Raw genomic sequence first — 21744 nt, 5'->3', positions numbered from 1 at the left:
CAAAGACCCTGTGCAGCCTACATCAGATAAAGAACTTGTCATTTGGGAAAACAAGAACAGCAAAGCCTATGCATTGATCGCAGCATCTGTAAATGAAGAAGTAAGTCGTCATATTTCATCCTATTCCACTGCCTTTGAAGCTTTACAAAAGCTGAAAGAACTCTATGATTCACATTCTGCACTTGAAGTTGTTCAGCTCATGATTAAACTCTTCACTCTTGAACTGAAAAATAATGATCCCCTTGCTCTTGCATCTGAAATAAAGTCTATAATGCATGATATTAAATCCACTAAGGTTGAGCTGGATATCTCTCTTATTGCCTTTCTCAAGGCACTCTATCCTACCTACTCCAATTATCTTGAGTCTTTACAAGCAAATGGAAATCTTAAAGACATAACCTTTGAGTCTCTTGTGAAAAAGTTTGCTGAAAGAGAGAAAGCCTTTGGAAAGAAAACAGTCCCTGAATCTTCTGAAGAGACTGTTTGCCTTGCTCATAAAGAAAAGCATCCTGCTCAAGATTCTACAAGAGGAAGAGGTGGACGAAGAGGAAGAGGAAGATACTTCAGAGGCAGGGGGGCAGACATTCTCAAGCAGAAAAGGCAGATCTGCATTGCATTCGCTGCAAACGAAATGGATCACATGATGCTTCTACATGCAAGCTACCATGGGACAAAATTGAGCAGAGAAGAAATCAGCAGAAAGGTAAAACTGATGACACAGACAAAGGTAAAGCACCTGAATCCGCTCACTATATTGAGGCACAATGTAACATTGGAGTAAATGAAGATTTGTTTAATGCTTCACTTGCTTCTTCGAAAAATGACTAGTTGCTTGATTTAGGAGCAACCTGTCATATGACTCATAGGAAAGATTTTTTTGAAGATTTCACTGACAATGTTGATGGAGCAGTATACTTTGCAGATCAGTCAAAAATCAAGCCATCAGGGCTTGGCACAATCAGGCTTAAACTGCCTGGTCTTCCAGACTTTCTTCTGGACCATGTTCTATATCTCCCACAGCTCAAGAGAAACTTGCTGTCCCTGGTCCACATCCGCCAGCAAGGTCACTCCATTCATATGTTTGATGGCAAACTTGAGGTAAGAAAGGCATTTGACCACTCACTTGTCATGAGGGGTATAGAAGAAGAAAGACTTCTTAAACTGCAAGGAACCTCTGCTCATGCACAACATTTCTCATATATTTCTCATCATGAAGAAGGTACACTTCCGTCAAGTTTATTATGGCATGCTAGATTTGGACATTTAAACTATGATAGTCTCCGCTTGTTGAAGAAAAATGGTGTTGCTGGTTTGCCTACCATTCCTAGAAAACATAAGCAATGTGATGCTTGCATTCTAGGAAAGCATAGCAAACAGTCTTTTCATGATTCACATTCAAGAGCACATAGGAAGCTTGAACTCATTCATTCAGATTTATGTGGTCCAATTCCTGTTCCTTCTGCAAATGGAAATAAATATATCATGACATTTATTGATGATTACACCAGAATGTGTTGGGTTTATTTATTGAAGAACAAATCTGATGCTTTTCAAACATTCAAGAATTTTCATAAATGGATTGAAAATGATGCACAATCTCATATTGGGTCTATTCGCACTGATAATGGAAAAGAATATACATCAAATGAATTTGAACACTATCTTCGCCAACATGGGATTAAACATCAAACAACTGTGCCTTATAATCCTCAACAGAATGGTGTAGCTGAAAGAATGAACAGAACAATCTTGAATATGGTACGATCCATGCTTTTCTTCAAAAATGTAAAGATAATGTTTTGGGCTGATGCTGTTCTATGTGCTGCATATATAAAGAATAGATGTCCATCTAGTGCTATAAGAAACAAGACTCCTTATGAATTGTGGTATGGACATGTTCCTTCGGTAAAACATCTCAGGATTTTTGGTTCCACCTGTTATGCTTTAATACCAAAGGTACATAGAAACAAACTTGGTGCTAGAAGTCGTAAGTGTATCTTCCTGGGGTACTCAAACACCTCTAAAGCATACCGTCTCTATGATGAAGTAAATAAAAAGTTTGTTGTATCTAGAGATGTCATTTTTCTTGAATCATCCAAATCTGACAGTGTTGTTGAGCGGCAACTTGATCGCTTGGATAGATTCACAAAAACGAAATCATTTCAAGAGTTTGATAATCAGATTCCACATCTTGAAGGGGGGATTCCTATACTAGATCAACATGTGGAATCTTCTTCTGAAGAACAATCTCCCGTGCATGAAACTCCAACACCGGATGATCCTTTAAGTGATGTAATTAATAGAATTGGGAGACTCAATCTTGATTCAGTCCCAACTCAATCAACAGAGCAGCCTGGACCATCTCAGAAAGGTCCCCCAAAGTGGCTGACAAAGACACTTGAAAGTGTTCATCCTGATGAAATTGGAAAAACAGGAACCAGAAATACAAACCGACAAGATGGAGGTGATGTAGATAACTCTAATTCACCTGTTGATATGGATGTTACTTATGATTGTGAATTGAACTTGTCTACAGATTTTGAACCAACTTCCTTCAAAGAAGCGATGCAGAAGGAGTATGATGCCCTCATAAAGAATGGCACTTGGAAGCTGGTTGATCCTCCATTTGGAACCAAACCAATTGGCTGCAAGTGGGTCTACAAGAACAAGTACAAAGCTGATGGCTCACTTGACAAGCACAAAGCTAGGCTTGTGGCAAAAGGTTTTGCACAGAAGGAAGGGGTTGATTATGAGGAAACTTTTGCCCCCACGGCAAAATGGGCCACCATCCGAACACTCTTTGCACTAGCTGCTCAGAACGGTTGGAAAGTCCATCAAATGGATGTAAAAACTGCATTCTTGAATGGAGATCTAAAAGAGAATGTTTTTATGTCCCAGCCTGAAGGATTTGCTGTGAAAGGACATGAACACAAAGTATTCAAACTTGTGAAGTCCTTGTATGGCCTCAAACAAGCACCACGAGCCTGGTATGAAAAACTAACTGAGCATCTTCTGAAACTCAACTTCAAACATTTTGATCTTGATGATGCAACTTTATTTGTCAAGAAAGTTGGCAAAACAGTTGTATATCTTGTGGTATATGCAGATGATCTTTTAATGACAGGGAACAATGAAAGCTATATTGCATCCATAAAGAAAGAATTAGGAAAAAGTTTTGAAATGACTGATTTGGGCTATGTTCATTACTATCTTGGCATTGAAGTAACCCAACATCCAAAATCCATATTTCTTTCTCAAAAGAAATACATTGGAGATTTGTTAAACAGATTTGGCATGACAGAGTGCAATCCTCTTTCTACTCCAATGGAACAAAACTTGAAGCTCACATCTATTGAAGGAAAGGAATTTGAGGATGCAACAAAGTATAGACAGCTTGTAGGAAGTCTCATCTACCTCACTACTACCAGACCAGACATTTCATTTGCTATTGGAATCCTCTCCAGGTTTATGCAAAAGCCTTGTGAGGGACATTGGTCTGCTGCAAAAAGAGTTCTAAGGTACTTGAAGGGAACTCAAGACCTTGGAATCAAGTATACACAGGTGGACGACTTCAACTTGATTGGATACTCTGATTCAGACTTCGATGGAGACAAAGAAATTGGGGTATCTACTTCAGGATATGTTATGAGTCTTGGATCAGGAGCTGTCTCCTGGAGATCACGCAAACAATCAGTACCAGCAGATTCCACAACAGAAGCAGAATACGTGGCAGCTGCTGAAGCAACGAAAGAAATTGTGTGGCTCAGGAAAATTCTTGAAGATTTGCAGGTAAAACAAATACAATCAACTCCACTCATGATTGATAACACCTCTGCAATAAAGTTGGCCAAGAACCCAAAGTTCCATGATCGTACTAAGCACATCAATACGAAATATCATCTGATCCGACATCATGTTGAGGCCAAAACAATCCATCTCCGTCATTGTTCCACAAACGAGCAAATTGCAGACATCTTCACCAAAGCGCTTGGAAGAGAAAAGCTTGAAAGATTCAGAACGATGCTTGGACTCACCAACATCCCTTCAGATTAAGGGGGGGAATGTTGACACCTAATCCTCAACGGATGGGTGAACTGGAACGTGAACAGTCATCAAGAAGATGAACTGTTCCGTCTCCTTTTTGTATATAATCAATAGTTCTCTAATGAAATTACATATCAGTTTTTCTTCTGCTTATTCTGGAGTTACCCTGGCCTGACAAGTTTGACGACTCCAAAGCTCACTGTTTTGGGCTGACTTTAACCAGGAAGAAAGGCTAAATTTGACCAAGGTTGACCAAGCTCCTAAGGGTCTTTTTATTGCTGCATTGACCACAGTTCACTTTCTGGTTAGGGTTGTTTGACTGTTGTTGACTTGGAACAGAAATTGCAGATTTGACAGGGTTGTTTTGGATGGTGGTATTGGATCATCAAATTGGCAAGTCAATTTTGACTGACTTTGTAGTATTGCACTCTCTCTTTCTGTTGAATATTTGATATTTATAATAAGAAGAATTGATCAAGGGTTTTCCCCATTTTGGTGTTTTTCCTTGGCTTGAGCCAAATTCTTGTGTTCTCTTGTCTTGGCTTGTCTTCTGCACTTTATTGTTTATGTTCTATCTACAATTACTGCCAATTTGAATTAATGGTTTATGTGATTGCTATTGGAAATTAAGTAGAAATTATCATTGGGCTAATAAAAGAACATTAAAGTAATTGTTGCAAGCATAGAACATGCCATTGTTATCTACAATTAACAGAGAGACATATTAATTGTGTCCCAAGTCAAAAGGGACAAGAGAAAGGACGTGAAATTAAAGTTAAGTGGAAAGACGACTTGGCACTGCCACTTGGGACAGATCTTGTCCCCCACTTAACTCATACATTGGCATAATGTAACTTAACATAAGCCACCTTTCCTTACACTTCAGCACTATCAGCCAATCAACATGATATGCTACCAGTTCAAGGATTCCACTCAGCCAAAGGATTATACATAGGCAGTTAAAGGAGACATTACGCAGGCCTATCTATTAGTGGATTGCACACATGTTATTCACTAAAGTTTGCTAAAGGATGAACCACGATTTGAGTGGGAGACACACTCCACTTCATTGCCACTTCTCTATAATCAACAGCCAGCAAATCTACATGCAGCAGGCAGGGGAAATCTCCACACAGCTGACCTGTTTACACCTGGACTTGAGCCTGGTTACATTGAGGAATTAGTGGGAGATCATCTCTACTCGTGCCACACTTGTCTCCACTTATTCTACACATGCTAGCAGCCAAGATACTTGCACCAGCCGTCAGGGAAGGGTGACTGCCATCTACATCCAACTCAGATCCTCTCTTTGGTGACTTTACAACAGTCTTGAGTTAGTCCTCCTTCACTTGGCAAATCAAACCTGCCTTGGGATTTTTGAAATGTGTAACTAGGTTCGGTCTACATAATGTTTGTTGTAATCATGATTTTATATATTTGATTTTAAAGAGAAAAGAAAATTTATTATTGTCATTCTTGATGCATGGGTTCCATGCTCAAGATAAAGTTATTTGTAGGTCAAGCACCCATTGAGTGCTTCTAGGTTTGTCATAGAGTTATGAAGTAAGAAAATTCATTGTCATACATGTAAGACCCCTTTGGGCATGTTGTATCTTGTAAAGAATTTTTTTGTAAAGCCAAAAGTGTCATAAAGACCCTCCAAGGCCTTGTCAAACAAGTCAGCCTACAAGAAGGATCAAGTCAGCCTCAAGGACAGCAATTCGACCTCCTAAAAAGCCTATATATAAGGGAAACTTGACTTCATTTGAGAGGACATTCATTCACGCAAGAAAGAAGTTTGATCTCCTCAAAAAAGAAGCTAGAAGACAAAGATTGAAGTTTTGGACCTCTCTCTCTCTTGTATTAGGGTTTCTAAAGTAGCTGCTAGAACAAAATTGCAGAAGTTGTTGGGGAAGTCAAAGTTGCAGAAGAAACTGCTTGGAAAGTCAAAGTTGCAGAAGAAGTTGTTGGGGAAATCAAAGTTGCAGAAGAAACTGCTTGGAAAGTCAAAGTTGCAAAAGAAGTTGTTGGGGAAGTCGAAGTTGCTAGAAGTTGTTGGGTCAAAGTTGTTGGGTCGAAGTTGCTAGAAGTTGTTGGGTCGAAGTTGCTAGAAGTTGATGGGGTCGAAGTTGCTGGAAGTTGATGGGGTCGAAGTTGTTGGAAGCTGTAACGTCAAAGTAGCTGGAAAGAAAAGTTCATAAAGAAGAAGTTTGACTTGGTCTTGGAGGGATCTTTGACAAGGATCTTAGGTCTCGGAATTCATCATTCGAAGTTCTATAAGAAGAGAAGAATTCTTGTGGATTTTCCTCTCAAGAGGAGAAGTTTTGGCCCTGGCCTACAACCTACATTTTGTGTCCTCTTGTCTCATTGTTTTTTATTGTTTGGTAGTTGTTTGATGATAGAGAACACAATAATAATCAAGTGAAAGAAGAAGTTAATACATGTACCTCAAGCTAAGTAAAAGAACATCACAAACAATTATCGAAGTAAGAGGAATCACCTAATCTAGCTGCCCCTAGATTTCTCAACAGGGATTAGCTCCCATTTGCCACTTGGTTGATTAGTTCTTCATTGGGATTCTCTCAAAAATCTCTACAAATGTAGCCCATTGCTCTCATTCAAGCTATGGTGGGAAGCACTAAGCTTGGGTATATCTTGTTGGATTATTTCTTGATATCAATAAAGAAGCAAGTCTTTGGAGGTTAAGGTGGTGTCATCTTATTGTCTATGGTGAAGGTAGCCTTAGTTTGTGTTTAATTGATTCCTCTCATTTTGTATGCATAGGCCCTTGAACAGACAGTGTTGTCTTAGGGAGAGAGTAGAAAGTATTTGCTACTTCTCTTGTTAATTTGGCAACTAGATTTAATCGTTGTGTGTACTTGTTACTAGCACATTTTAGTTATTTATTTTGCAAGATTTACACCTATTTGCTAACATTTTGACGGCAAGATCCTTTAGTACAGGTTGTTCTCTATCTTGAAGCTGGCCACATCCCCGGTTGGATCAGCCACTTTCAAGACACCAAAGCAGGCTTACCTCATCCGTTCGAATACCTCCAAAGAGCTGCCACACATCAGTTGAAAATGAGGCTTTAAAGGAGCCCACATGCTCTTCCTTTCCATCATATCGAAACTCATTATTTCTTTTGGTTACTTGCACATGTGTGAAATTTGAAAATCTAAGCATAAGAGGCTTCTTTGTTTTGGGTTTATTTTATCCAAGAAGGAACCAAGTTTACTCGGTTCCCCTTGAGCAAATTTAGAGAAATTTATCATCAATTTAAATACAAAATATTTCTGCTAACTAATCCTAGTATATGTTGAGTTTTAACATTTCCTTTTTCAAGTCTTCAATAGCTAATTATTGACTTTTCTACTCGCTGTCTCCTTGGCAGATTTGCTGGCAGGGAATGTTGTCTTAGGGACTGTTTTTTGAGGCTGAACCACAGGACAGCAAGGACTGTTCTTTTTGGGCAAAGTTCGTAGGCAACAAGAACCATTTTTGGGACAGTCCTTGGGGCTAATTTTAGGACAGACTTTGACTATCCTTTTTTCACTAATATTGGCACAATTTGTAACAAGAATAAGAGAGTTTTGGAGTGGGTACTTGGCACCTTCACAAACACCTTGAAGACTGCCAAATCTCCAACATCGTAACCTTCAAGAAGACCATTGCAGTTTTTGGTAGAGGAATTTGCCCATTCGAATTAGCCAAAAGGGCCTTTGTAATTTCATTTGATCGCTTCTAAATTCAAGAAAGCAATATTTGCTCTCTTCCTACAAGAGGAAACTTATTGTACTTTTTGCTCTTTCAGTAGTTTGAGATCCTCTTCAAGGGGTTAATTACTTGTAACATTCACATTGTAACTCACAAAATATTTGGAGAAGGCATTTGTTCCCTCAAGGGACTTCATTGTAGGCCTCTCTCCAAGCTCACTCCTCATCCATTACTAAATAAGAGAGATTCTAATAAAATTTAATTTTTATTTGGGAGCTTGGGGAATCTTCCCCTTGGCATCCCTTTTCTCAATTTGGGGAAAGTATCTCTTGTGTTTGCTTGAGTGGTTCCATTTTGTCTTGATGCATCTAACTAGAGTAGAATAGATCCATAAGCTAAGTCATCTAATCTCTTTTTTTAAGTTGTTTTTCATGCAATTTTAATTCTAGTCCCTTTGACTTGCTCATTTCAATTTGCATGCAATTTAGTCTAAATGTGTTGAATAACTTCATTGGTTAGCTTAGCTTGTTAATTCTATTTTTGCTTCCATCTCTTTAAGAAATTCTCTCTTTCCTGCAATTAACAGATTTACTTGCTCCTGCAATGCATGTGCATATCCTGCAAATTTTCATTTGATTTAGTTGATATTTAATTTGGTTGTCTTGCCTTTCTCTTTCAAACACTTTCATTTTGCAAAGCAATCTTTCACAGCAACTTGACAACTTGTGCACTAATAATTTACCTCCAACTTAAGTTGGTTGAACTAGAAATTAGGGATCTTCCATTGCTCATTGTCTACTTACTCTGAGATCCAGGCCCCAGCGAGGGTAAGGTCTAGGGAAGAGAGTTATTTTAAAACTTGTTTTAGATCCTAGGGCTGATTCACTACACTGCAAAGCAGGTTGATATTTGAGTTCATGTTTCATATGCTCTTATTTGGACAGTGTTATTTATTTTGAGCAATCCTTATTTGTTTCAAGTATCATTTGATTGAGCATTTACTTCATTCTCAAGCATTTTTCAAGTGTTGTACTTGCTAAGTTATCATTTTCCATTTTACATTGAAGGCAATAATCTCTTGTGGCATTTTTACTTCATGTTTTTTTTGTTTCCAAGGTTTTTTTTTCAAGACCATTATCTCTACCCGGAATATCTTTTTAGCAAGTACTTATATCTTGGCACTAGTCTCACTTTGATTATCTTGCAATATTCATTCTTGTTGATGTATATGCTCATGAATGTGCTTTGAGGCTATATAGTGAATTATATCTTGATAATCTTTACCAACTCCTAATACTTAACTTCTTTAGTTGAGCCTTAGATATATTTTAGGGTCCACTCCCCATGAAATCACTAGGAGTAAGCCTAGACGGAGGAGTTGAGAATTGAGTGATAGCCTCAACTAGAGACATGCCTCCAAGGCCACACCAAGTGGAGTTAACGATTTTCTCCACGATAATTTCAGGTGTGGATAAAGGCGGGAACAAGTCCTAAGCACTTGTAGCTCATACGAAAAAAAGTAAAGGAAGAAGAAATTATGGAAAATTTCATAAAAGGTATACAAGTAGAAGACATGCTCCCATTCAAGATCAAAAGAAGAAGGATATATCAAAGATTCAGTGTTTCAGTTGTCACAAGTTTGGTCACTATAAAAACAAGTGTCCTGAAGGGAAGAATGATAGAAAGAGGAAAGGCAAGAAGCATGCTTCAGTACCAAAAATTGATGATAATGAGCATCCACATTAGAAGAGATCTAGGAATGATAGTACAAATGATCTTATTATTTAAGACAATACAAATAGAGAGTTCAAGGCAAAGTTCTGAGAGAAAATAATGAAGGAGAATATATTTCCAAGCACCTCATTGCCTTCTGCAAGGAAGCAGAGATTAAGAGGAAGTTGATGATTCCCTACAATCCTCATATCAAAAGATAAGTACTTCATATATTTTTTTTCTTGATTATTATTACTTTATTTTTAGTTAGCCTCTTGTCTTTGTATCTTTTGCTTAGTTATAATTGTTCCTTCCATGGCCTTCTAATGAGGTTTGCAAGTACGTCGTGAAGGTTGTGAATGCTCTGGCAATAGATGGAAACATCGGGAAGAACAAAGCAATGTTTGAGGTAAGAGGATTATCCCAAGATTGAGCATAAACTCAAAAAGAGTGATTCGTCTTCAAGAGGGAGAAATTGTACAGCCATCTAGAACAATGCCAAATGACTAGAAAACCTCCTAATTTAGAGGGAGCAGACGACCAAGAAGTTTGGGAGGATGCCATGATGGAAGAATGAAGAATGATGTGTGGATAAATTGTATCGAGACCTTAAGCAAAGTTAGAGGTGACTTCCAAGTGGATCTACAAGATCAAGCATGTCGTAGATGGCAGCATAAAGAAGTACAAAGCGAGATTCGTGGCAAGAGGGTTCTCCCAAAAAGATAGAGAGGCCTATGAAACGACATTTATTCCAGTTTCCAAGTACACTTCTATTAGATCTATTATTTTTTTGCTTCTATTATACGTTGGAAATTGCATCAAATGGATGTGAAGACTGCTTTCCTCAACGTGAGTAATTGAGGAAGAAGAAGTGTACATAGAGCTACCTCAGAGCTTTGAGGTACGTGAGAGGGAATCTCATGTTTGCAAACTGAAGAAGGCTTTGTACAAACTCAAGTAGGCACCTCGGGCATGTTATTCTTGGGTTGATGGATACCTGATGAGTCTTGGTTTCACCAAGAATGATGTCTATCACAGTGTTTACTACAAGGTTGTTAAAGGTGAGGCTATGATCATGTTGTTATATGTTGGTGACTTGTTTCTGACAAGAGCAGAAAATCTCATTGCTCAGTGTAAGAGGGAGTTGACCTCTTAGTTCGAGATGAAGGATCTAGGCTTGATGCATTACTACATTGGAATAGAATTAAAGCAGAAGTCGTGTGAGATCTTCCTTGATCAAGGGAAGTATATTATAAAGATCCTATAGAGATTTGGGATGATGGACTGCAAGTTCATGGCCACTCCCATGGTGACCAATCTAAAGAATCTTAGAGACTTTGATTCAAATTTGGTGGATCCCTCTATGTATCGATGGTTAATCGGATCAATGATGTAACTGGTTAGTACCAAACCTGATATTTGCTTTGTTGTGAACACTCTCAGCCAGTTAATGGTGGAATCGAGGCATGTACGTTGGATTGCAGCAAAGCATGTGTTGAGATATCTGTGTAGTACGGTCAGTTACAAATTGAGATATGTCTCAAATGGTGAAGTACAGCTGCAGGGATACACAGATTCCAATTGGACAGGGGGTGGAAGAAAAGAAGGGCACATCAGGATGTTGCTTCAGTTATGATATCCTGGATGAGCAAGAAGCAGACAGCTGTCGCACTCAGCACTACAAAGGTTGAGTATATTGCAGCTAGTTTGGTGAGTTGTGAAGCAGTGTGGATTCAGAAGCTTCTCGCAAGATTGTCTGATCAGGTGTTGGAGATGACCGAAATACATTGTGACAATCAAAGTTGTGTGAAGCTTTTGAAAAATCCAGTTTTCATGATAGGTCGAAGCACATTGAGATTAAGTACCACCACATTCGAGACATGGTACAGAAGGGAGCATTAAGGCTCTAATACATTTCTACGGACAACCAAGTTGTTGACATTCTCACAAAGCCTCTGCCCCAAATGAAGTTTTTCTACTTTAAGGACAAGCTTCGAGTGGTTAAGAATGCTTACCTCGATTAGAGGGAGTGTTGATGTCGTAACATCAAGGGCAGACATTCTCCCTAGGTTAAGGGTATTCCCCCAATCAATTGGACATAATATGGTCTTGTCCTACATACAATCAAGATCTGCACCAAAACCCTCTGATCCCATAAAATGAGCAAACTCTGAACAAATCTGAATCCCAATATCAGGATCTACAAATAGTTTTCTAAAAGCTTTCTTAAATCCTTTTGAGACTTTTGGGTCTTTATTTGGTGTGGTTATTTTTCGATTACTTATCAACTCTACAAAATAAAATTTTAGATTCACTACATAGGCCAAAAGGTGCAATGGGGTGGTCACATTGTTCCACATCTTAGTCAATATATCTTTTACTCGATTGTAAAAGACTTCATATGGGTCCTTCTTAGCATTTATAACCACCCTTATATTCTCTATCATCAAGTCAAGACCCTCATACACCTCTCCCAAATTAGGCATATATGTGTCAAACATGTGTAGCAAATCCACAATTGCCATAGTAAATGCTAAGAGGTAGTCCACCCTATCCCACCATTCATCATCAACAACTAACCTTTTCACTACTTGTGCTCTTTCAATCCGGGACTACCTCCATTGATTCCAAAGAGAACTACATACCATTGATTGTAATGCTTCTTCCACCTGCATAATCCTTGTTAAGACTATGATGTGAGGCAAAGCGAGTTTCAACAACCTACAAGTGCGAATGTTTCAATAAATTAGAAGTCATAATTGATTGAATGCCTCTTATGATTCACGAATCATGACTTATTTGAGAATTCAATTTACATATTTGAATTTAGAGCCATATAAATTAGAATTTGTGAAATAGACTTTGAAGTTTAGGTACCTTAAGGAGCTTCAACTTCGCAAATTTCTTGTAGATGCTTTAGGACATGTGGTGGTTTGTGATAAAGGCTTGAAATTCTTTTGCCTCATCAAAAATAAGTTGAAACCACTCAATTTGCTTCCCCAACTTGCTCAACATGAGGTTCAATGAATGTACAACACAAGGGATCCAAAAGATGTGTTGATATTTGCCTTCAATAATTAGGCTTGTTTCCCTACACATCGTAGCATTGCCAATTACCTAGACAACATTTCCTGACCCCGCCATTTCAATTGCTTCAATCAAGATGTCAACAATGAATTGGGAATCTTTCAGCTACCCCTCACAATCCACTGCCTTCAAAAACATTACCCCCTTTAGGCTCTAAGCAAACACATTGATCAAAGGCCTATTCCTTTAATCTTTCCAGCCATCAAAAATGATGGACACCCCTTAAATGTGCCATGAATTACGAATGGGGTTTAATTTAGTCTCCAAATCTAACTTCCCAATGGTCAATAGTTTAGTGCAGACCTTCTCATATCCAAGGCTCTTGTACCCTTTTGGGGATTCATTCATTGCTTTGATCATCTTTGTCTAGTAAGGAGATCGCACAATGTTAACAAGAAGCCCATTTGCATAAATGCATTGACCTATAGCTGCATTTGCCTTCTCTCGATCATCATTATTAAAAAGATTTCAAGCTATCCCAAATTAAACCGCTTTGAACCAGGGCTACCAATTCCATAAGAGGGAAGTGGATGCTTTGCTGAAGATGCTCCCAACCTTGTTAGTTGTTTGAAATGAGAATTTGCCTCATTTCCTTTAGCATTTGCCTCGTCTTGTTCTTTTTTATATTTTGCATTTTTTCCTTAAACCTTTTCCCTTTTTCCATTCTCTTTAGGTGGGCCAGTGCATATTCGAATCCCATTGTTTCTTAAGGCAAGTAAATGTGCTTTAACCCAAGTGTATGATCCCTTAAACTCCTTTTGACACTCATTGCAAACCCATACCAATGATCCCCCTCCTTGGATCTTCCCTACAACAGTTACATATTTCCAAAGTGGTGACTTTGGATCAACTTTAGGGGTCGATTCAATTTCTTGTTCCTCATTACGAATGGATGAACTTGAAGATGCCATGAATGGGACGTTCTCAGTAACATAGCAATGGATGGAATGTATAATGGCAAGAACACTTGCAACATACCAACATTTATGTTCAAGAACTAATATTAATTAAATTTTAATTTGTAATCTGTCTCAACTTTCAAGTTTGTCCAATGAAGCATGATTCAGCCTTCAGATTACAAATAAATTTCAAGTCAAGGTTACAGGTTACAGAGTGCAAGTATTTTAGGTTACTGGAATTATTCATGATTTGATGGAACTATTGTTCTAAACTCTGAAGATCTCTCAATTACAGTTTAAACTTTAAACTTTAAAGAAGAATGTTTAAGGGCCAGCTTGCATTAGATCCATATTCATCAAATTTTTAAGTGGAATTTACAGTTTAAGGATCTCCAAAATAATTAAAACTCACAATTAAGCATGCAAAGTGGAAGCAAACTCTCTTTTGAGGGTTAAAGGGTAGTCAGTGAGCATGTTATTGTTAGTTAACTTACCTACACCACTATGTGTATCTACCCTTCAACTCCAAGCAGCGACCAGCAAGAATGACTCCAACTCCAAGTCCAAGTATGAGTGAATTTTAATGCATGGGCCTCCTCCAACTCCAAGCAGCAACAGGTGGCCTCCTCCAACAGCGAATGATGAAATGCCTCCAACTCCACGCAGCGACAAGTGACCTCCTCCAAGAGCGAATGATGAAATGCCTCCAACTCCAAGCAGTTGTCAGCAACGGGTCATGCTCACGGGCTCCAACAAAAAAATGGCATGAAGCGAATGAAAATTGGGTTACATAGGTTAAGACAGGGGTGGGCCCTCAACGCAGATCTTTCCCGACTTTTCCCGGTGAAAAAAAAGTTAAAAAACGTGACTTCCATTCCCGGCCTTTACCTTTTATGGGTGGATTCATTTCCGGATGGGGGGCGGGCCCTCAACGCTGACCTTTCCCGACTTTTCCCAGTGAAAAAATAGTTAAAAAATGTGACTCGCATTCCCGACCTCTACCCTTTGTGGGTGGAAGAATCCGTTTCCGAAATTCCTGAAACGGATCCAAAAATATTTACAAACTTTTGAAATGTTTCTAAATCCGGATCGAGATCAGTGAGGATCCGTGGGACCTCACTCCGCCACATGAGATTTCAGCAGCGAATCCATCTCAGATCCATTCCTGGGAGACAGACTAGGTCCTCCAAACCTCAGCAGTGCACAAACTCCCCCTGGGCAACGATTTAGTGGACAATCCGCACTTTCCACCGGCCCTTCATCGGGCCAGCAAACTTTGTGGAGTTTTCTTCAGTGTTCTTCATCAGCGTCAGATGTTAGGAGAGATGGGTCTGATCCTCAGACCCATTAGCTCCTGCTTCTTCTCCGCCATGGCATTCCATACATTGTATATTTTATGTTCCTGCATTGTATATTTTATATTCATGCATTGTATTTTTTTTTATAGGAGACTGTTTGGTTCTCCCGCATTGTATGGACATCATTGTACTCAATAGTCCCTTTGACCTACTTTGGGGTCAATAGTTGGACATAAATATAATTATCTTATCTTATCTTTATCTGCCATTTCCAAAAGCCTGAAATGGCTCAGAAATGTTTCGACGGCATTTCGTAGGTGGATCATACTGGTTCTGGTTTTGGAAACACGGAATGGCGTTTTTGGCAATTTCTGAAGGCGTTTCCGGTAACTTAGCCTTATATCAATCTTTGAATGAGCATGACAATTGATATAGACACATTGCCTTTAAGAACTAGCAATAAGTCCTAGCCACTCATACTGTATTCTTCTTGATCAATAGCGTAAGAGACAAGACGGCCAAACAGCCATCAGATTAGTACTAGCCAAAGGCATACATGCTAGTTTCCCTAAGCTGACAGAAGACCATCCATGTGATCTGTATCAGGATGTTACACCCATAGAGATTTATGATTTTTTCTTACAATTTACAATGAAAAAAGGAAAATTTGATGAATGGACCATTTAAAATAGCATACTTAAGTTACAAAGAAACAGGGTTTTATAAGTCCATAATGGCACTAGCAAGTGAATTAGTATGATGACTCAATCATTGGAATGGTGAGGACCAAAGTATTGAACATTGTCAATAACCAGGAAATATGCACGTGAGACATGAGCAGCCAAACCAATGTCATATATAAACTACATTCTTAATTATAATTACACCTTTAAACAGGAATATTCTGCATAGCAAACTAATAAACAAGATGAGGAAAGCTAAAAATATAAAGCATCAAACTAAATAAAAAGAAATCAGCAGTGAGTAGCTTCAGTGTAATTTCCTCAACACACCACTTCTATGATCTAGCTCACTGGTAAAAAGGTTTAGTCTTTAGAAAAAAGAATAGCCTTGTCTCATATAACAATTAAGCCCTAACAGGATTAAAAGAGATTGGTAGGAAATACATCTTGAGTAATCGTCCTCAATTTTTTGGTGTTTTTTTTCTTGGACAAGAACTGACGTTTTCCTTTCAGCATATTCTACAGGAAATCTTTGCTCCAAGAACTGGTCCAACTTCAAACAAACAGATGGTCGATCTCCAGGGTGTATCCATTGACAAACTTGGCAGTTAAGAGTTCTCTCTTCAGAGATCTTAATGCATGATTGACAAAACACTGTCCAAAACAAAATTATTAGTGTAAAAGTTAAAGAATTCTGACTTGAGCACTAGAGAAGTGATACGATGTGCTCCTTCACAATCAACCAGAAAATCAAGCATTTACTAAATATAATCACATTGGGGAATCTTACCATGGCCACAATTCAGGACTATAGGATGATACAATAACCTTTTGCAGCAGCAACACAAAACATCATCCACTGTAACTTTATTACATGAAATAAGACTTGGTGTATTTGCCTGATCTTTTGTTGTATTGGAAGCCACACCTCCTGGACCATCGTTTGCTTCAAGATTGTTAACAATCACTGATGTTTCAACATCAACTGATTCACTCTGATGACATTGAGAAGATTTATGCATTGACACAGTTCCCTTCCTAATAGCGCCAGATGAGAAAATACTGTCCATGCTTTTTGTTGCAATGCTCGATTCTGGAAGTGAATTTTCTTGTAAAGATTCCCTTTCAGGAAAATTTGCAGTAGCTGCTGAGCCATTCAACTTTGAACCATACATGATTTCAGCAGTTTGAGGATCATCAAGTTGGGGAGAGAATATATTCATTTCTCTCTCCTCTTCTACATGACAAAAGGCATAATATATCATCAAAAAGAAGAACCTATTGCAAAAACTACCAGAAATGGCAATATTCTAATGACAAAATATAACAATTATGTCAATAATTTCATCATAAAACAAACAACATTCATAAATTAGCATCTTGGTTGAAATGTATAATTATATATTAAAAATCAGATCATGTTGAGATCAAAACCTACCCAAGCAGAATGGAATTGAACAACTATCATCCCAACCAGACTTTATCATTGACAGGGATGCCCTCAGGTAGATTTTCCCTTTTAGTTCAATCACGATGGATATAAGCAACTAGAACAAGCATGCATGTTCATTTCGCCAACGAGAAGTATGCTGCCATGGTGGGATAAGGACATCAATTACAGAACTGAACTGCATAACACTAGAAAGGAAGTATAAACAATTTCTTAACAGGCTACTCATTAACTTTTAAGTCTTTATTAGCTTCTTAACAGGCTATTCATTAACTTTTAAGCTTTTAACAGGTAGGGCTTTTTGGATAGTTGAAGATTTTGTATTATCCTTGAGAGAAGGCTATGGTATGTACTTGTACTTCATCTTGAAGTTATATATGAAGTTTCCAACTGTCCACAGTTTTCAGATTTGAATTTCACTATATATGTTCTTTATAATTTGCTATTTACAACCATTTGTCTTGCTGATTGGACATAAGTAAAAGAGAGAACTGTTAAGTGATTTGATATCTAAGGAAGAATATAAGGGACTGATTTTACTGCTGTTATACTGCTGTAAAAATGCATTTTCAGATCTGACTATTGGTTGATAATTTACCTTAAAATGGGCTGAAATTGTTATTGTTAAAATTGGCAACTAGGGCCAAATTCCACCTTGGGACAGCTCATTTGATGGAGATGATGATTGCATTAAATTCCTCTTTTCGAGAGGACCAAAATTGATATAAAGATCATCTAATTTGGACAAGCAGAAGTGTGTTTTTGAATTTATGCCCACACATGTGCAAATTGTTCAGGTCAGCCACATCATCATGTAGGCTCATGAAGCCCAATGGACGTGTCACTTCACCCTCAACGACTTGTATAAATACAAGTGACCTCTCACCTCATTTGGCATCATCATCACTCACACATTCTTCTCTCTCCTCTCATTGGTTTGTACAGCTATTGGGCATTCTCTCTCTCTCACACGTGTGGCAAGGAGGTCGAATTTCTGGACAGAATTACACAGCCGAAAATTTCAGGATTTCACCAAGTTTGACAAGCATCGACCAGTTTTGGCTGCAATTTTTGGAGAATTATTTCTATTTCTCTAGGCCACATTGCTGGGCACAGAAATTGAGAAAATCTGGGCACTTTGACCAGCGCTGACTTCAGGGTTGACTGCAACTTTGACTGCAGAAAATTACAGCAGTCTCTCTCCTTTGACCGAATTTGACTGGACTTTGAAGGACTATTTTGGGCTGACTTTGACCAACAAGGAAGGCCGAGTTTGACTAAGGTTGACCGAGCTCAAGGAGGCAAGTTTGACAGCTGCGTTGACCATCTTTGACTTTCTGGTTAGGGCCGAGTTTGACTGCAGATTTGACAGGCTGTTTTGACTTTGATTTGGTAAGTCAATTTTGACTTTTTGTACTCTCTCTCTCTGCTGAACATCTGATATAATAATAAGAAGAATTGATCAAAGCGTTTTCCCCACATTGGGGTTTCTCCCTGGCATCCACCAAATCTGGTGTCCTCTTGTCTTGATTTGTCTTCTGCATTATATTTTATGTTTTATCTACAGTTACTGTCAATGTGATTTATTGTTAATGTGATTGTTATTGGAAACTAATTTGGAAAATTGTCATTTCGCTGCTTAAAGTAGATTGAAGTAATTGTGCTAAGCATAAAACATACGATTGTTATCTAAATTTAACAGTTATCTTTTCTCCTTGAACTGCCAAGATGTTTGAGACTATTTGAAGTGAAATATTGTGATTTTTATACTGCTGTTTTATACTATAATGGGGCGATTATCTCAGAAACTAACAGAAGTTTATATATTTATTATTAATGATTGAATGAATGCTACAAACGTGAGAGGCCCTTGGCTTAAATACAACCTTGGGTGCCTCTTGATGAATGGGCATGATCTATGATCATGCCCTTTGCTTTTTAGTTAATTATAGACTTTAATTAATTTACATAACATTGCCTTCCTCTTGAAAAGATGTTTTGTCCTCAAAGCATACGTAACGACGGGTGTTGTTGATGAAACGCTTTTGTCTCCCAAGAAGCTTCTTCCGGTAAGTCCTTCCACTTGATCAACTATTCTTTGATTACTCGTGATGGCAGCTGCTTTTCCCTGATGGCGACGATACTTTCTGGTTCTAGAATGACCCTTCCTTCGTCGTCTAATGTCGGAAGTGTTGTTTGTGCTGATTGATGTTTGCCAAGTGCCTTTTTAAGGTAGGATACATGGAAAACGTTATGAACATGATTTCAATCAGGAAGGCTTAAACTATATGCTACTTGGTCGATCTTTCTGTTGATCTGGTACGGTCCATAAAACCTTGGTGCCAATTTGTTTTTTCCCTTTTGTTTTAAGGACAACTGCTTGTAAGGCTAAAGTTTAACAAATACCCATTCTCCAACTTCAAATTCTCTCTCTGTTATGTTTCGGTCAGCGTGTTGCTTCATATGATTTCTTGTATTATTTAGATTTTCCTTTAGGGTTTGGACAACTTTTTGGGTTTCTTCTAACTGGTCTTTAACAGGTATAAGTTTTGCCTCGATGATAGAAAAGTCCTTCCATTTCAGAGGTTCGTAACCGTACAGAGCTTGAAATAGAGTCATTTTTGCTGACATGTGGTAAGTAGAATTGTACCACCATTCAACGAGATGTAACCATTGAGCCCACTTATTCTGTTTGTCTATGGCATAACAACGTAGGTAGGTTTCTAAACATTTATTGACAACCTCTGTTTGGCCATCTATTTGAGGATGGTAGGATGAACTCATGTTGAGGTATGTTCCTATATGATTGAAAAATTCCTTCCAAAAATTAACCTTAAATTTGGCATCTCTATCATTCACAATGACCTTGGGAAATCCATGTAGTTTGTAAACATTTTTGCAAAATATATCAGGGATTTGTTTTGCTGAGTCTGATTTCCTCATTCCCATAAAGTGAGCATACTTGGTGAGTCTGTCAATTACTACAAGAATTTTATCCTCACCATTAGATACAAGTAAACCCTCGATAAAATCCATTGGTATTTCCTCCCATTTCTGATTCGGGATATTTAAAGGATGTAGTAGTCCAGGTGTCATAATATTCTCATTTTTATTCCTCTGGCATTTATCGCATTTTGCTACATATTTTTGGATATCATTACTCATTCCCTTCCAAAAGAATGATTGGTGTGCATTATAATAGGTTTCAAAGAATACTATATGTCCGGCTGACAGTGAATCATGCGACTCTTTGAGAATCTTGTTTTTAAATTTGGAATTTGAATTCAAATAAATTCTTCCCGTGTACCATAGAATATCGTTCTTCTATTCAAATTTTGAATTCCAAGGCAGGTTATTGATTATACAACTTGTTTCTGAATCTTTTGCATATTCACTTCGAATTTCATTAAGCCATTCGGGAACAACAACTGAAACTGCAAGTAATGATGGTTCTTCGTCGTTCCTCAACAAAGCATCAGCTACTACGTTATCTTCCCCCTTCTTATGTAATATATCCATGTCGAAAGTAGTGATTTTTTCTATCCATTTTTGTTGTTCTATAGATAGCATTTTCTATTGGAGGAGATGCTGAAGACTATTATGATCTGTTCGTATTAAGAACTTACTTCCCAAGAGATATTGTCTCCATTTGGCTAATGCATGCATAATAGCAAGCATTTCCTTTTTGTATGTAGACTTGAGACATTCTTGCTCATTGAGCTTTCTGCTTTCAAACGCGATTGGGTGACCATCCTGCATTAGTACTGCTCCTATGCCAAAACCTGAAGCATCACATTCAATTACAAATGGTTTTGAGAAGTCGGAAGTTGCCAATACAGGGGCATTAGACATAACTTCCTTCAAGTCTTCAAAACACTTTTCGGCGTCATCATTCCATCGAAATGAGTTCTTCTTTAGAGGTTTCAATAGGGGTGCAGCTATATGGGCATAGTTTTTAATAAATCTTCGATAATACCCGGTCAATCTTAAGAATCCTCTTAGCTTGGAGATATTAATTGGTTTGGGCCATTCCCTTATAGCGTTGATCTTATTAGGATCTACTTTTACTCCTTTGGATATTATATGTCCGAGATATTATACTTCTTCCTTCCCAAAAGTGCATTTGGACTTCTTGGCATAGAACTGATGTTTTTCTAATCCAGTAAAAACTTGTTCCAAATGTTGTAGGAGCTCCTTCCATGTTTTACTATAAATTAGAATGTCATCAAAGAATACTAACACAAACTTCCTTAGATACCGACGGAATAGCTTGTTCATAGCAGCTTGGAACGTTGTCAGTGCATTGGTTAAACCAAAAGGTATTACTTTAAACTCGTAATGACCTTCATGTGTTTGGAACGCAGTTTTTGCTATGTCTTCCAACCTTATTCTGATTTGGTAATACCCCGACCTTAAGTCCAATTTTGAGAAGTATTTAGCGCCATGTAGTTCATCCAACATTTCATCGATAAAAGGAATTGGAAACTTGTTTTTAATTGTTATTTTGTTTAATCCTCGATAATCGACGCATAATCTAAACGATCCATCTTTCTTTCGAACTAATACAACTAGAGCAGCATATGGACTTTTACTTTTTGTGATCATGCCACACTTTAAAAGATCTTGGACTAATCTCTCAATTTCAGCCTTTTGATGATGTGGATATTGATATGGTTTGATGTTGATGGGATTTGATCATGCTTTTACTTCAATTGTATGCTCGATTTGTCTTTTAGGAGGAATCTTCATCGGAAGGTCGTGGAATACCTTTTTGTGCTTTTGAATTAGCTCTTAGACTTCTGGTGCTTCTTTGTTGACCAGATTCGAAGTTAACATTTCTAATTGATGACATT

At 38.0% G+C, this 21744-nt stretch overlaps 1 protein-coding gene across 2 annotated transcripts in view; it reads right to left on the bottom strand.

The window, feature by feature from the left end:
- Positions 1 to 21744, bottom strand: part of LOC149250232 (E3 ubiquitin-protein ligase PRT1-like) — a 155608-nt gene that overhangs the window by 34615 nt on the left and 99249 nt on the right. Inside the window, exons 4-5 of one of the 2 annotated variants that reach the window (XM_089458979.1) lie at positions 16232 to 16675; positions 15886 to 16095 (exon numbers count right to left, since the gene is read on the bottom strand). In XM_089458979.1, coding sequence (XP_089315105.1) covers positions 15886 to 16095; positions 16232 to 16675 — 654 coding nt within the window. Of the gene's footprint in view, positions 1 to 15885; positions 16096 to 16231; positions 16679 to 21744 lie in introns of both variants that reach the window. The other variant, XM_089458978.1, reaches the window with a different exon arrangement.

The sequence above is a fragment of the Pinus tabuliformis genome, chromosome 7, assembly GCF_031772625.1.
Source record: "Pinus tabuliformis cultivar Carrire ecotype Pingquan chromosome 7, CPIR1, whole genome shotgun sequence".
Classification (NCBI taxonomy): domain Eukaryota; kingdom Viridiplantae; phylum Streptophyta; class Pinopsida; order Pinales; family Pinaceae; genus Pinus; species Pinus tabuliformis.
Note: the sequence above shows the minus strand (reverse complement) of the source record. Positions and strands in the feature narration are given on the sequence as shown.